Source organism: Phyllobates terribilis, unplaced genomic scaffold (genome assembly GCF_046119375.1).
Source record: "Phyllobates terribilis strain yellow unplaced genomic scaffold, ASM4611937v1 Scaffold_1__5_contigs__length_1240528914, whole genome shotgun sequence".
NCBI classification, from domain to species: domain Eukaryota; kingdom Metazoa; phylum Chordata; class Amphibia; order Anura; family Dendrobatidae; genus Phyllobates; species Phyllobates terribilis.
Window position 1 is genome coordinate 1,147,944,695 of NW_027362761.1, and position 15,843 is coordinate 1,147,960,537.

A 15,843-nucleotide genomic window follows, 5' to 3' on the forward strand; every position below is an offset into this window, starting at 1 on the left:
CTGTGCTCAGTGCACAAGGTCCATAAATACATGGTTGGTGGAATTTGGTGCAGAAGAACATGACCGGCCACAAAGAGTCCTAACCTCAAACACATCCAACCCCTTTGGGAAGAACTATAATGGAGATTGTGAGCCTGGCCCTCTCCTCAACATCCGTGTCTGACTTCACAAATGCTTTTTTGGAAGAATGAGCAAAAATTCCCACAGACGCCTCAAAAATCTTGTAGAAAGTCTTCCCAGAAGAGCGGGAGCTGTTATAACTGCAAAGAAGCCGACTCCTTAGTAATGTCTATTGATGTAAAATGGGAAATCATATTATCTACTGGAGGGTGTCCCAGCACCTTGGTGCATATACTGTATACTCATTTATAAGTAATATTTTTTCCCCTCTACTCCTCCTTGGTCAGACCTCATCTGGAATACTGTGTCCAGTGTTGTGCATTGCATCTTAAAAAAGACATGAAGAAACTGGAGCAAGTTCAGAGAAGAGCGACCAGGATGGTGAGCGGACGGCAAACAATGTCCTACAAGGAACGGTTAAAGGATTTGGGAATGTTTAGATTGCAAAAAAGAAGGCTAACAGGAGACTACAAATATCTGAAGGGCTGTCACAGTGTAGAGGGATCATCCTTATTCTCATTTGCACATGGAAACACGAGAAGCAATGGGATAAAACTGAAAGGGAGAAGATACAGATTAGATATTAGAAAAAACTTTTTGACAGTGAGGGTGATCAATGAGTGGAACAGGCGGCCACGAGAGGTGGTGAGTTCCCCTTCAATGGAAACAAAGGCTGGAAAGACATCTGTCTGAGATGGTTTAGTGAATCCTGCATTGAGCAGGGGGTTGGACATGATGACCCTTGAGGTCCCCTCCAACTCTAACATTCTATGATTCTATGTTATTTATATGGCATATCTGATATTGATACCATGATGTTATAGGTAAGAAAAACAATGAAGTGTTCTTCTAGCGCCGCCATCATTATTACCAAGTTCAGGGAGGAGATGTTCTAGAAAGTTTCGCTGTTGGAGTTGTGCTTCTGGAGATGGGGCTCTCCTCTAATTTCTGCTTTCTCAAGAATGATTGCAGCGCCTTCATTCTTAGAATCTATGGATCCCCGAGATTAGTCCTCCAAGATCATAAAATGATGGTATATTGTTATCTTATTCATTTCTTAGCAGTTGCTGTGATTTCTGCTACTTCCTTTCCCATATTTTATTACAGGCTCTAAATTGTCACAGGTTTTCCCTTAGTAGATGTGGTCTTATAGTTGTCATTGTTTTGGCAGATCCGGGTGTTCATCCTTAAATATGAAGCTGTGCGCCAAAGTAGAAAGTATTGATCTCGCAGAATACAGATGTAGAAAGAAGAGGGTTTCATAGTCATGTGTATTATTGTACGTCCCTCCTTAGTTACTTCTGCTGACACGTCTACTTTGTCATTTTATCTTCTTCATGGAGGGAATCTTATTGGAAGGTTCTGGTCCTGTAAGACAATGCATGATTAAAGTAAGGCATCTACACCCAGGGAGCAAAATGTTATAGCACCCAAAAGTTTGTGGAATCACCGCACATCAGACTGATCTCATGAGAGAAGCCTGTGTTCTGTATTTAAAGGGTATCTCTGTTTTCAACTAACTTTTCATAATAATCTATCTTGTGTGTACACATGTTGCAAAACACTATATTTGGATATTATATAACCTAGAGTCTGCAGAGGGGAAAATTGGTCAAAATGAAGGATACATCTGTTCATTTGCAAAAAACTTTAAACTGTCGGGAGGAGACGAGCTTTTATAATAACTCCCAAGCACGTCACAGCGCATAGTGAGAGATTCCTGCTTTACATTCCTTAGTTAATGCACAGAAAAAAGCAACAGCATCATGGAGGACAATATTCAGCAGTACTGAGCTCTGTGGATGTGAATCCAGCGCTGAGATGAGATAAAAGACTTGTTAGAAAGCTCAGCACGATCTGTGTCTTCCTCTGCCAGTTTCCTCAATACTTTTCCCTCCCTTCTCCATTGAGTATAATAGTTCGTTTGATCAGACACCTCACTATGCTGGCACATCCTTCTTGATACTGAGTTGTGTTGGTTTTTTTCAGGGTGGATGGTGAGTTCAGAAGGCAGGGGGGAGCGGGAGAAGTGGCTCATAAGTGGAGAAAGAAGCAAAATTTCTGATTTCTTATATTTGCATGTCCTAATAATTTATATACACTTTGTTGAAAGCACATTTCTCTTTTAACTTACCCTGTGGTAGAACTTAGTACAACTCCTTTAATAAGATGTGTCAAAAACTTTAATATTTGCATGTACTATTGTTACATTGGAAATTATGGAAATCATGGTTATGTTTAAAAATGATTCCTTTGCAGATCCATCAAAGATGGAAGCCTTGATGCAAGTGTGAAACGTATCCATTACTGATAAAGAGCAAGTATGAACCAATGCACTTCAAGATGTTTTTCTACAAAGTATACCCTCCTACCTACAAACAAATGTGTTCCAGCTACTAACCGGATGGCACGTTCCTGTTCACTGAAGAATTATTGTCAGTGAGTCGGATCCTAGCCAACGTGGCCAGCTCGGCAATAAACTCCTGTTCTGCATCCTGAAAAGAGGAATGGAAATTTAAAGCAAAGTGAGACAAACAGATGCAAAAGTCTATGGTTCAAAGTGATAATATATATTTTTTATATTCCTCCATCATTCTCACGGAATGAAGAAAACCATAAACCATCTACCTTCAGCTTGTTCTCCAGCTGTCCTTCCACAAGATGTAGAACAGATTTCTTCTGTCTCAGGGAGTCAAAACGAATCTTTTGAAAGAGTCTGAACTTTTCCAGCAATAGCTTTTGTTGGGAAATCAGTCTAACAAAACAGAATGACAATATTTATCAAGGCTTCATCTACAAAATGCTACAAATGTGATGGAGGGAAATGTTGTTTGAACAGGTTACTAGGATGCGAGGACGCAGATGGTAAGGATGCGGACGCAGTCAACCAAAGCAATTTATTTTTCTACAACAGAGAGGAAGTCTAACTATAGGAACATATGGTTATGCAGATGTACAGGAACACGAAAACACAGTCTTACAAGTAATGACAATAAAGCAGTATAGTACTTTTCGACACTTAACGCAATATCTTATTCTAGGTTCTATTTGCATACACTATTTGGTTATTTAACAGTTAAACTAATATTAATGTCTCTCCGTCTTAGCTCATCGGGCGTCACTCCCAACATTAGGCCCGTTGCGGTTGTATGCTCTTCAAGCGTCTTTGATTGTTACCCTGGCACTAATGTGGGTCACCGGTACTATAGCTTGAAAGTCCCCCCCATTTGTGAGCCCCTTAGTACCCCGTGTATTGTAGCATTGGCAGCCTTCATTCCCCCGGCCCACACATCTACTCTGGAAGTAACGGCCCGGTTCACTAGGGTCCCCTTGTCAGCATGATATACGTCCTGCCTCTTCCAAAGGCCAGCGTCCGATCTTAGGTACTTGACCTGTTGAGTCTGAATTTCTGGTCCTGGCTGGTGAAGTCTGGTCTTCGGTGCTTGACCAACAACGTCTCTCCTGCCCCGGTATCAAGCCACTCTCCTGTCGCCCTGCTTCTCAGTTGGATACTAGTGTGCTACACTGCTCACGCATCTACTCAGTCTCACAGGTTGGCATTGACTGACTTCCCGCTTGCCACTCCGGCATTTTATATTTGACAACTTCACCACAGCTGTCACCTGACCCATCATCCCCTTCAAATTCTTCCCTCCGGACATAGTTCCCCCATCTTTTAGTTCCTGTTTACTTGGTTTGCTCAGCAGATGGCGACATTCAGCAGTGAGTGCCGTGGAAAGCTGAAGAACCACATCCTCCGCTCTCCACTATATTACAGTTGCATGGTGGTTAACTGTCTGTTATAACCAGAAGAATAATACTGGCTCATCTTATATACAAGTAGTACATTAAAGGGCTCATTTTATCTGCGTTACTTGCTGGAGATCAAAAGATTACTACTAGTCTAGTAGCTGAATACACTGCTGATCAGTTGTTGTCACTTGGAGACATGGCAAGCAAAGTACATTTTTATTGTATAACCACAACAATAGCAAATGTGATATTACATGGAATCCATTCACATGAGTCCTACAGAGAGGGAGCTGCTCTTTGTAGATCTTTTCTCCTGACTTGATGAACATATGAACATGTGTAGGCCACGGCCCCACTATAAGTATTTGGTCAGTATTTTTTCTCAGAAGTGGGAGACAAAACCAGGAGTGGGTGATAAATGCAGAATTGATGACTTGTTTCTATTATACCTTTTCTCCGATTGCTCCTCACCTGGTTTTGGCTCCCACTCCTGAGAAAAAATACTGACCGAATACTGACCAAATACTGATACTGGGGCCAGGGCCTTAAAGAGAGTCTGTCACTTGCTCAAGTAATTGAGTCAAATGCCTAGTAAAAATCCCTGAGTTGCACGGATTCCGATACCTGTTTCTGTTTTGAGCTGTGTCACTCCATTACAGAGATATTCACGTTTATTGCTTTTGGAGCGCATTATGTGAAATCTCTTCAAGTAGTTCAACTGGGTGTTTCTTCAGAATCTCCTGTGGGTGTGTGCTTTCAATCCTTCCTCCTGGATTCTGCTAATCACAGCTCAGCAACTTATCTAGTAGTCTAGCAGTCTCAGACACTGTTGACCTGTGATTGGTGGTATCTAGGAGGGAAGAGTGAAAGCACAAGCCCCCAGAGAAGACTCTGAAGAGACGCCCAGTTGAACTGCAAGGAGAGATTTCACATACTGTGCTGAAAAAGCAATAAATGTGAATATCTCTAATGAAGTGACACAGTGCAAGTCTGCCATATATAGAGAAGACCACCCATTCTTAAAAGGGGTTGCCCACCTTGGATAATGGCATTTCAGCATTTTCCTTATTATGGCCTATGGCACAGATTTATCAAAAATGTTGTAAAATGAAGAGAAGTTTACAAACCTTTCATGGAGATCATAACTTGATGATGGTTCTGGAAGTTTCTTCTTTGGCTTGGTTTTGGCGATCTTGTAGTCACTTCTCAGTTTTGATGCAGCTTCTGTTTAAAAATAAAAAATCATCATATATTTGTTCTAAAAAAATAAAATTTTAAAGAAGCGCTGTCATTTCTCCTGTTATAGTTAATACTTGTATTTCCCATGAAATCTGGCAATTGTTTCTTAAACTCAGTGTTGTGCCTTTGCTCTGTTATTTCTCCAAGAAATTTATCAATGAATTGTCAGTCAACTAGGTGTTGCCATTTAACTGTTGAGTCGCTTTGTCAGTGGTCCATGATGACTACCATGGATAGACTTGTGCCAGATACCTGGCCTTCACCACTTAAACCCTGAACAAAGATCTGGACTTTCAGAGGGGCCCCTGGGTTGGCTCCATAGAGTCAGCCACTGGCTGATGGTACAGGCTGGCAGGAGTGGTGACATAACCGGGTGGGACAAGAAGGGCAGTCAAGGTACAATAATTTACCAAAACAGACTGGTCGCGAAAGGTGGCAGGTCCCATATAAAATGAAGCATTTTTGCATCAATATGAATGGGCTTGTACGCTTCGGACAATGCCTGTTTGGTAGGTGGTCTCTGAATGATGAGCAGATCACTGGGCTTCCTGATACTGACACCATGAGCTATTAGATACAATCTATGGAGCGACCCAGCAGTAAGAGTTCAATATATTTGGCATATATATATATATATATATTCGGTGGCGCGTTTGAAACATAGGACCTTTGTGAAAGCTAAAAAAAAGGTGTTAACATGACCAAAGGTTTTATCAAAGCTGTCTGAGTGGAAATTCTTCTCGGAAAGATTTATTCATCACCTGTCAGCAGGTTTTTGGAGTACTGGCAAAAATGTGATCACAAAGACAGGAAGGACACACAAACTACTGTATATTCAGATGGCGCCCATTATTTCAGCAGTGCTTCCATGCTGCCAAAGATGGTTTAAAGGGAATGGGTCATCAGAAAATGATCTGAGGGTCAAATTAGTTTTTTATTGTATTTCTTAAATTTTTGGGCATTTTTTTTTATTTTTCATATCACAAAAATAGAAATCTTGCAATTTTTATACTGGCCACTGGGGTTAATGTAGACTTACACATCCTGTTTTTTTTATTTATTTTTTGGGAAATTCACATGCACATTAGCAGCAGTAGACTGCCTCAGACCGTATGTTTTGTATTGAAGCATCTAATGAGAATGTGCAAAGGTCAATGTGAAGTGAGGGGGAGAAGGCGGGCTGTTTTATGGATGTATTACCTGTCATTGTAAAACTGCCTGTGATGATAATGAGACTTCTGAAAAGTTTTCGTGAAAGAACAGGAAATATGAGTCTAAAATAGCCCCAGTGGCCAGTGTGAAAACTGCAAGATTTCTAGTCTTTTTCATACAGATTGTGATACGAAAAAAAAACAGTGTAACTTTTTAATTAAATTTTAGTTAAATACATTTAACATAAAAAATGTCATTTTCTAATGAGTCATCATCTTTAAGAGTGGAGCGGAAACTTGACGACTCTACTCAATGTGGAGATGACCTTTTATTGTCTTCAGCTGTTTACTCTTTTCTTTTTCATGATCCTTCAGGATTTGTTCCGTACTTTGATTGTAGCCTTGGACTACCTTGCTGAGGCTGGTGCTTGTGACGTACACGCTCTCCACTGCAGCTTCCACCAGTCGTTCCTGCCGATCAACAATATAAAAGAAAATGAAGGCCGACGTACGTGTTTGCATAAAGCGCACGTTCTGGGAAGTGAAGCAGAAAATTCAAGCACAATTCCATTCATGGAAGCTGAATTTCATTTTGTCCATGCACAAAAAAACACACCATCTGGCCGCCGTTCAATTATTAATTTCCACAACTTAAACCGCATTTTGTACTGGGCTGCTGACATCCGGAATGGTGCGTTATACGTTTACAAGCATGTCACGGTCCTTCATCATTACGTATGTTCTGCACTGATGTCCTGAGTTATATTCCCTACATACATGGCTTAAAGCAGGGATGTCAAACTCAAATACACAGACGGCCAAAATTAAACATTTGGACAAAGTCGCGGGCCAACCTTGATATTTATTAGAAAAAAAAAATCTTACCATTTGGTGGAGTCACAGAGGAGCCTATCTCACAACTTTGCAGGCCTTACAGAGTAATTTTCCTCCTATTGCAGCCTCTAGATTGCCCTTTCATTGCCCCTATGATACCAACAAAAGTGCCCCCCAAACACGATATGATACCCCACCGTGAATTCCTCCCCAGTACCCCCCACACATATGGTATGATGACCCTACTGTATCCCCCCTCAACTCCCCTGGCAAAGTATGGTGACCCCAACTGTGATCCCCATACAACCCTCCATACAGTTTAATGGGCCCCACATAGTCCTCCATACAGAATAATGGCCCCACATAGTCCTCCATACAGAATAATGGATCCACATAGTCCTCCATACAGAATAATGGATCCACACAGTCCTCCATACAGTATAATGGACCCACACAGTCCTCCATACAGAACAATGGCCCCACACAGTCCTCCTTACATTATAATGGGATCCATATAGTTCTCCATACAGTATAATGGACCCACATAGTCCTCCATACATTATAATGGCCCCACATAGTCCTCCATACAGAATAATGGACCCACATAGTCCTCCATACAGAATAATGGGCCCCACATAGTCCTCCATATGGTATAATGGGCCCCACATAGTCCTCCATACAGTATAATGGCCCGCATAGTCCTCCATGAAGAATAATGGACCCCACATAGTCCTCCATACAGTGTAATGGGCCCCACATAGTCCTCCATACAGTATAATGGCCCACATAGTCCTCCATACGGTATAATGGGCCCCACATAGTCCTCCATACAGTATAATGGGCCCCACATAGTCCTCCATACAGTATAATGGGCCCCACATAGTCCTCCATACAGTATAATGGGCCCCACATAGTCCTCCATACAGTATAATGGGCCCCACATAGTCCTCCATACAGTATAATGGGCCCCACATAGTCCTCCATACAGTATAATGGGCCCCACATAGTCCTCCATACAGTATAATGGGCCCCACATAGTCCTCCATACAGTATAATGGGCCCCACATAGTCCTCCATACAGTATAATGGGCCCCACATAGTCCTCCATACAGTATAATGGGCCCCACATAGTCCTCCATACAGTATAATGGGCCCCACATAGTCCTCCATACAGTATAATGGGCCCCACATAGTCCTCCATACAGTATAATGGGCCCCACATAGTCCTCCATACAGTATAATGGGCCCCACATAGTCCTCCATACAGTATAATGGGCCCCACATAGTCCTCCATACAGTATAATGGGCCCCACATAGTCCTCCATACAGTATAATGGGCCCCACATAGTCCTCCATACAGTATAATGGGCCCCACATAGTCCTCCATACAGTATAATGGGCCCCACATAGTCCTCCATACAGTATAATGGGCCCCACATAGTCCTCCATACAGTATAATGGGCCCCACATAGTCCTCCATACAGTATAATGGGCCCCACATAGTCCTCCATACAGTATAATGGGCTCCACATAGTCCTCCATGCAGTATAATGGCCCACATAGTGCTCCATACGATGTTGCGGGCCAAATATAATCACCCCGAGGTGTTCCTGGCTTAATAAGCATCTGATCTTGGACCTCCACACACCCCACTAATCTGAAGCATTAAGGGGCTGCTGGACAATGCATCTTCCAAAAAAAAAAATTACACTCAGGCCTCAGCTTCATTTCTGGAGGATGCATGGACTATGTGTTTAATTTGAAATAATCCTCCTCCAATATCTAACACCTCAATGTGAGTACCTAAGGGAGAGGGCAGAAGGTAAGTATAGCTTTAAAAAGAAAGGGTCCTTGAGATGGTTAATTTCCTGGTGGCAGAAGAGCATGGGGCATCGCCAATACCTTAAACTCGCTGTTATCTTCCATCATAGTCTTTGCTGCTTCTTGTTGTGCATGGTGTATGAGCATTTGTCCAATTGTTCGCTCCATGTGCTGCTGGATGCCATTATTTGCATCTGTCAAATCTAGAAGCAGCTGCTGCTGAAAATCACTGTGAGCTTGCCAGGTCTCTTCTTCCAGTTTGATTTCTTCTTCTAGGATGTGAGCTTCCTATTAAAGAGATTCAATCACGAACTATATATATATTGCAGTAAATGGAAAATTGCTACCATAAACCCATACAATCCCATAAAGGTATGTCATGGCGGTGAAGGGGTTAAACTCCCTCGTAACCTACTATCTTACCTTAAGGGTTAGTATTGATCACCTATCCTTAGGATAAGCCGTTATCAGATTGTTGATAGTTGGACTGCCAGCACCATCACCACCAATCAGATTATGATACAATTGAAGCGGCACAGTTCCATACATTGGGTAGTGGCTGTATATAGTACTGCCATTTTTCATCACATTCAAGCACACGGGACAGAGCTGGCAGCGTAGGAAGGGACCTGTCACTCCAGCTGAGCTGAGTGGGGAGAACTCAAGAGAGCCGCCCTGCAGACTCTGCCCCCTGGGCCTAGTTTCCTCTCCCTGTGCTTAAAATGTTTGTCCCATGAACAAAGTACATTTTAATTAATAGATTTTGTAATAATAATAACTTTCACAAATGGATGTGTTAAAAAAATATTCCTGTGCTGAGATAATCTTATAACTTTGCCCCTGCTACGTACTATGTTATTTGCAGTGTCCAACCATACAGAGATGCTCCAGTTCATGGTTGGAGCTTAGGATAATTGAGTATACAAACTCGACACAGCAGGTGCTCACAACTGCTTGATAACACAACTCCTGGCCTGTTTTATCACAGGAGTGAGGTATTAACGCAAGCGGCTGCTGAGCTAATACGTCACAAACTTGATTTATCATGAGCTCAAAGGGCTGTAGACGCGGTAGAAACACTCGCTCCTGTGATGAAACAGGCAGAATAATGTGCTATTTCAGAAAGCAGCAGTTGCAAGCACCTGCTATGTCGGGTCTGTATACTCACTTATCATACGTGACTTATGCTTCCCCTCCACCCTAGAGCTGTGATACGTGCCAACCATGAACTAGAGCAGCTCTGCATGGTTGGACACAGCCATTACACAGTACACAGCAGGGGCACATTTATAAGATTATCTCAGTACAGAAATTTTTTTTTAACACATCTAAATGTGGAAGTTATTATTATCTCAAAATCTAACAATTAAAATGTACTGGGTTCGTGGGAAAACCCCTTTAAATCAGCAGTGCAGTATTTCATTTTATTGCAGATATTCCTTACATTCTGGATGTTGCCGCTATCTACATATATGTCAGGACATTGAACACAGGCATTGTATGTGATATCTGCAATTACCATATCTTTCTGAGTCTGCCACTGTTCTTCATCCTGCAAATGCCATTTGCATTTCTCCAGGGCATGCTGCTCCTTCAACTCCTGGACAATGACAATCTTCCTAGACATCCTCATTTGGGTCAAGGTTGCCATGGACATGTTCCGCAGACTGATTGTGCGCAGGACGGATCTCAGCAAGAACTTATGTCTTTGAAGCGCAAATTTATTAGAACTGAAAGAACATAGAAGGGAGAATTGCTAAAGATCCTACAACAAGAACTTTTACCAATTGATGTTTATGACCCCCCCTACCCTCACGATACATCAGAGCATTCCTTTTAATGTTTATGGGGCCACGGTACACATTTGTTTGATGGGACTGGATTGGTACAATGCTTCAAGAGAAGACTACCTTCAATTTAGCAGACTATGGAGCATGCCACCATTTTTCAGTAAGGCTCTGGTCACATGTTCGTTAGGACATTCCTTTAAGGAAAAGACAGATGGAATAAGTATTCTGTTGCATCAGTTATGCAGAAGGAAGCAGAGGGGTCCTATTGATTAATATGGGGTCTATTTGGTATCTATTTTTTTAAGAATGGACAAAAAGTCCTGCATCCAGAACTTTTTCTTCATTTCTAAAAAATGGACAGCAAACAGACCTCCTTAATAATCAATGGGGCTTCTCTTCTTCCATTTGCATAGCTGATGGGTCACTTATTCCAGCTGTTTTCATAGTTTGCGTCTAATGGAGCATTTCCAATGTCGGCACATAACTTATCTGTATGTGTAGGGGGCTAGCTGACTGCAAATTTCAATAGCCAAGCCAGACCTTTTCTGTGTGTGCAAGTACAGTTACATAGTTACATAGGCCGAAAAAAGACAAGCGTCCATCCAGTTCAGCCTATTTCTTGTGCACTGCAGCTATTCCGCAGCGTTGATCCAGGGGAAGGCAAAAAAAACCCCATGCGGTATAGGCCAATTTAATCATTGAGGAAAAATTCACTTCCCGACTCCAATCTGGCAGTCAGATTAAATCCCTGGATTAATTAACTATCATTAAACATAAGATGTAATTTTATTGTTCTCAAGAAAGGCGTCCAGGCCTCTCTTGAACTCATTAAGTGAGTTGGACATCACCACTTCCTCTCCCAGAGAGTTCCAGAGTCTCACGGCTCTGACCGTAAAGAATCCCCTTCTATGCTGGTGCAGGAACCTCCTTTCCTCCAGACGCATCGTGTGCCCCCTCGTCTTTGTCACCATCCTTGGTATAAACAGGTCATGGGAGAGATCTCTGTACTGCCCCCTGATGTATTTATACATGTTTATGAGGTCTCCCCTAAGCCTTCTCTTTTCCAACGTAAATAGGCCTAATTTTGACAACCTCTCTGGGTATTCTAGTCCCTCCATTCCCTTTATTACCTTAGTCGCCCTCCTATGAAAAACCAGAAGTTTACATACACTATATAAAAAGACACATATGCATGTTTTTCTCAATATCTGACATGAAATCAGAATAAACCTTTCCCGTTTTAGGTCAATTAGGATTACCATAATTTTTAATATTTGCCAAAAGCCAGAATAATGAGAGAGAGAGAATGGGCCCATTCCTCCTGACAAAACTGGTGTAACTTATCCAGGTTTGTAGGTAGCCTTGCTCGCACTTGCCTTTTCAGCTTTGGCCATACATTTTCAATAGGATTGAGATCAGGGCTTTGTGATGGGCACTCCAAAACATTGACTTTGTTATCCTAAAGCCACTTTATTACCATTCTGGCAGTATGCTTTGTGTCATTGTCCATTTGGAAGACCCATTTCCGCCCAAGCTTTAACTTCCTGGCTGATGTCTTGAGATTCTGCTTCAGTATTGCCACATAATCTTCTTTTCTCATGATGCCATCTATTGTTGTGAAGTGCACCAGTCCCTCCTGCAGCAAAATAACCCAACATGATGCTGCCACCCCCATGTTTCACAGTTGGGACGGTGTTTTTAGGCTTCCAAGCTTCTCCCTTTTTCCTCCAAACGTAACGATGGTCATTATCCACAATTCTCTTCCTGATATCTTGGCTGATTTCTTTAGACTTTCCCATGATGATACACAAAGAAGCAGTGTGTTTCAGGTGTGCATTAAAATACATTCACAGGTGTGGATCTAGTAACTCAGATGTTGCCAAAAACACTATCAGAAGCTTCCAAACACATGACATCATCATATGGGCAGTCCAAAATTGTTTAAAGGCATAGTACTCTTAGTGTATGTAAACTTTTGACTTTGCAGTAAATAATAAAAATGCCTTAAAACATTCTCTCTCTCTCATTATTCTGACATTTGGCAAATATAAAAAATGATGGTAATCCTAATTGACCTAAAACGGGAAAGGTTTATTCTGATTTCATTTCAGATATTGAGAAAAACATAGTTAAATGTGAAGAGAAATGGGATATAAGCATTATTGAGCTCCAACATGTATCAAAATTTAACAAAGTGCAGTGAAATAAAAAAATATAGATGTAATAATAGAGAGCAATTAAAGGGAACCTGTCACCTTTAAAAAAATGCTATTAACCTGCAGATATGGGGTTAATCTGCAGGTTAATGCTGGCCGGTGCCTGCACGTAGCCGAACGAGGGGGAGAAAATGAACTTTATTCTCCCCAGCAGCATTCAGTTTCAGTCACGGGCAGCATTAGAATACTATTAATCTGCAGATTAAGCCCATATCTGCATGTTGATAGAGTTTTTCTGGTGACAGGTTCCCTTTAAACAGCCTAATACAAAGCAATTTAAAAAAAAACTCCAGGTGCTATAATATAATATGATCATCGGATTTCTGTTCACTTACTCCTCGCTGAGACCACTTAGTCGGATTAGGACCCCTTGAATGATCCGCTGCTGTGTCTCACAGACGTATTTGTCTAGTGCAGATGATCGAACTTGCTCCTTTGCCCACAGCTAAATTTCAAGAATCAAGAATACAAAAGATACTTTATTGCTTGTTAATATGGTAAAATAAAATAAAAAACAGTTGAGTCTTTCAAATGACATATTTACAGAATCTTTCACCAAATGTTACATGTCCAAATGGACACAAAATGTAATCTTACAGAGCGGAATAAAACATTTTTGTTTTTTTTCCATATCCTCTCCACTTAGCAATCAAAGTATTTGGCACCTAATGAGTTAACTTTTGGTAAGTCCAAATGGGTATTATCAGAGAGTTTTCACTGGGGGGCATGTACTTCTTCTCCCTGTATAAGTTGCCCAATCATAAGCAGGCAGCAACATAGCTGAAAAAGAACACGCCCCAATCATAGGTTAGGTTTCTCAGTGTGTGAAATGTAATGCTACAGCTCCGATCTCCTGGTTTATTCTCCTGCATGAATAAAAAGCATAGATGACTTACGCCTAGGGTACTGGCAGTGGAACAGAGTTTAGCTGTAACATTACAAAACCTTCTATCAGCGCCCCTCCTTGCATAGCACTGTCAGCTCTGCTGTACTGCCCCCTCGCCTCCACTGCCTGTCCGGAACTGTCAGTAATCACACTTATATTTTTTCTGTGTTCAAATGTTGCTTTTGTGAAAGGTTCTCTTTAAGTAGCTATCTTAGATCTGATGAGGCCAATGTGCTTACTTTGAAAATCAAAATGACTTTTGTGATGTAGCAGACATCCCTTTAATGGTTCAGTGTGTTTGAAGGACCATGTACCTTCCCTTTTAACTGACTGGTCACATGACCGTGACATCACACAGGTCCTTATGCACACAGTTAAGGTCCTATCTGTAGCTGTGTGTGTGCGCTGCAGTATATATAAACCCTGTGTGCTCCTGTGGGGGTGTGTTCCGGTGTGTAGGAGTTCCTGTGTGTTGGGAGCTCCTGTGTGGGCACCGTGTGAGAGGCACGAGGCTATTCCCTGTGTGTGGTGGGAACACCGCTCGTGTGAGGCCTGGAGTGGCCTGGTGGTGTTCCGGTGGAGGTGAAGCCTGGACCCCTGTGTGAGTGTGTGGGGGATGCCAGTAAGCCTCGGAGTGCCACACAAGAGGCCTGGTAGACTCCGGTGGAGGTGAAGCCTGGATCCCTGTGTGAAAGTGTGGGGGGATGCCAGTAAGCCTCGGAGTGCCACACAAGCGTCCTGGAGGGTGAAGCCTGGATATGAAATGTGCAATATGCCAGTAAGCCTTGGACGGGAGTAACGGCTGGAGACCACGTGTGGGAAGCCGTAAAGCCACAGTGGTGGCGTAGGAAATGGACTATTACAGCTGAAGCCGGCAAAAGGTAATACTCTTGCGTTATGGACATTTACATGGACATTGTCTAGTACTACCTTGCGGAAGGCTGTAATAAGAGCCAAGTGGGCCGGTCTGCCACTTGGGCTCGTGGACTTTATCAGTGTGTCGGCGGGTCACGGAGTTGGACCCGGAAATAAGCTGTTTATGATGTGTAATAAACTGCTGAGCATTGTTGGAAAACGGAAAGCTGATCATATGTGAGTTGATTGACGCAGCGAAGAGAGTATCCCCGAGGATAATAAGTAGCGCTGCCTTACTTGTGGTTTGAGAGTGCAGGCAGCTGCAGTCTGGTTGCTAGGGGCACTCTGCAGTCTGGTTGCTGGGAGCAATTGCAGTCTGGTTACTAGGGGCAATTGCAGTCTGGTTGCTGGGAGCAACTGTACAGGTCGACGAGTGTGGTGGAGCATCTGGCTGCAACTCGGCGGGGTTGTGAAGGTCGTCGTCGCACTCAAACCTGGTTTGCTGTGGCTCGGCGGGGCTCACGAAGGTCAAAGCCTCTTGCTGCAACTCGGCGGGATTGTGAAGGTCGTCGTCGCACTCAAACCTGGTTTGCTGTGGCTCGACGGGGCTCACGAAGTTCAAAGCATCTTGCTGCAACTCGGCGGGGTTGCGAAGATTGACGTCGCACTCAAATCCTGTTTTGCGGTGGCTCGGCGGAGCCACGAAAATTTTTTCGGGGAGAGCGGTGAAGTTCAAGTGTGAACAGTGTACCGTGATGGCTGTGAGCAAAGCAACAGAGGTGTCTGGAGCTATTGAGCGTTTGAAGGGCCGGTTGGGACCGGAGCAGGTATTTGAGAAACTCTTACTGGACATGGTGCGGGAACCGCAGGAGCTGTGGGCACCGTATAGAATGGCGGCAGTGGACCATTCTATGGACTCTCCGGGGGTGCCTGTGTTGTCCCAGAGTGCCCGGGGAGGTGGTAAGAGATCTTGTGAACTGAGTCCTAAGACTGTCGCTGATGTTTTTTGTAAAAATTCCCTTACAGGTGTGGTTGTTAAAAAGGGGGCGGAGTCTAAAAAAGGGGCGGATTTTCACAAGAGTGTGGAGTGTAAAAAACTGGAAATTGTTGATGATTGTGGGTGGGTACCTCCTAAAAATGACAAGGTGACCGTTGATAACGGGGTAGCTCCAGTGGAA

At 42.9% G+C, this 15,843-nt stretch overlaps 1 protein-coding gene across 1 annotated transcript in view; it reads right to left on the reverse strand.

The window, feature by feature from the left end:
* Window positions 1–298: 298 nt before the first annotated feature.
* Window positions 299–15,843, reverse strand: part of EVC (EvC ciliary complex subunit 1) — a 107,911-nt gene continuing 92,366 nt past the window's right edge. Inside the window, exons 13-20 of the mRNA XM_073648329.1 lie at window positions 13,260–13,369; window positions 10,438–10,648; window positions 9,000–9,206; window positions 6,590–6,734; window positions 5,001–5,097; window positions 2,749–2,875; window positions 2,522–2,615; window positions 299–1,488 (exon numbers count right to left, since the gene is read on the reverse strand). Coding sequence (XP_073504430.1) covers window positions 1,442–1,488; window positions 2,522–2,615; window positions 2,749–2,875; window positions 5,001–5,097; window positions 6,590–6,734; window positions 9,000–9,206; window positions 10,438–10,648; window positions 13,260–13,369 — 1,038 coding nt within the window. The 3' untranslated portion in view covers window positions 299–1,441. The remainder of the gene's footprint in view (window positions 1,489–2,521; window positions 2,616–2,748; window positions 2,876–5,000; window positions 5,098–6,589; window positions 6,735–8,999; window positions 9,207–10,437; window positions 10,649–13,259; window positions 13,370–15,843) is intronic.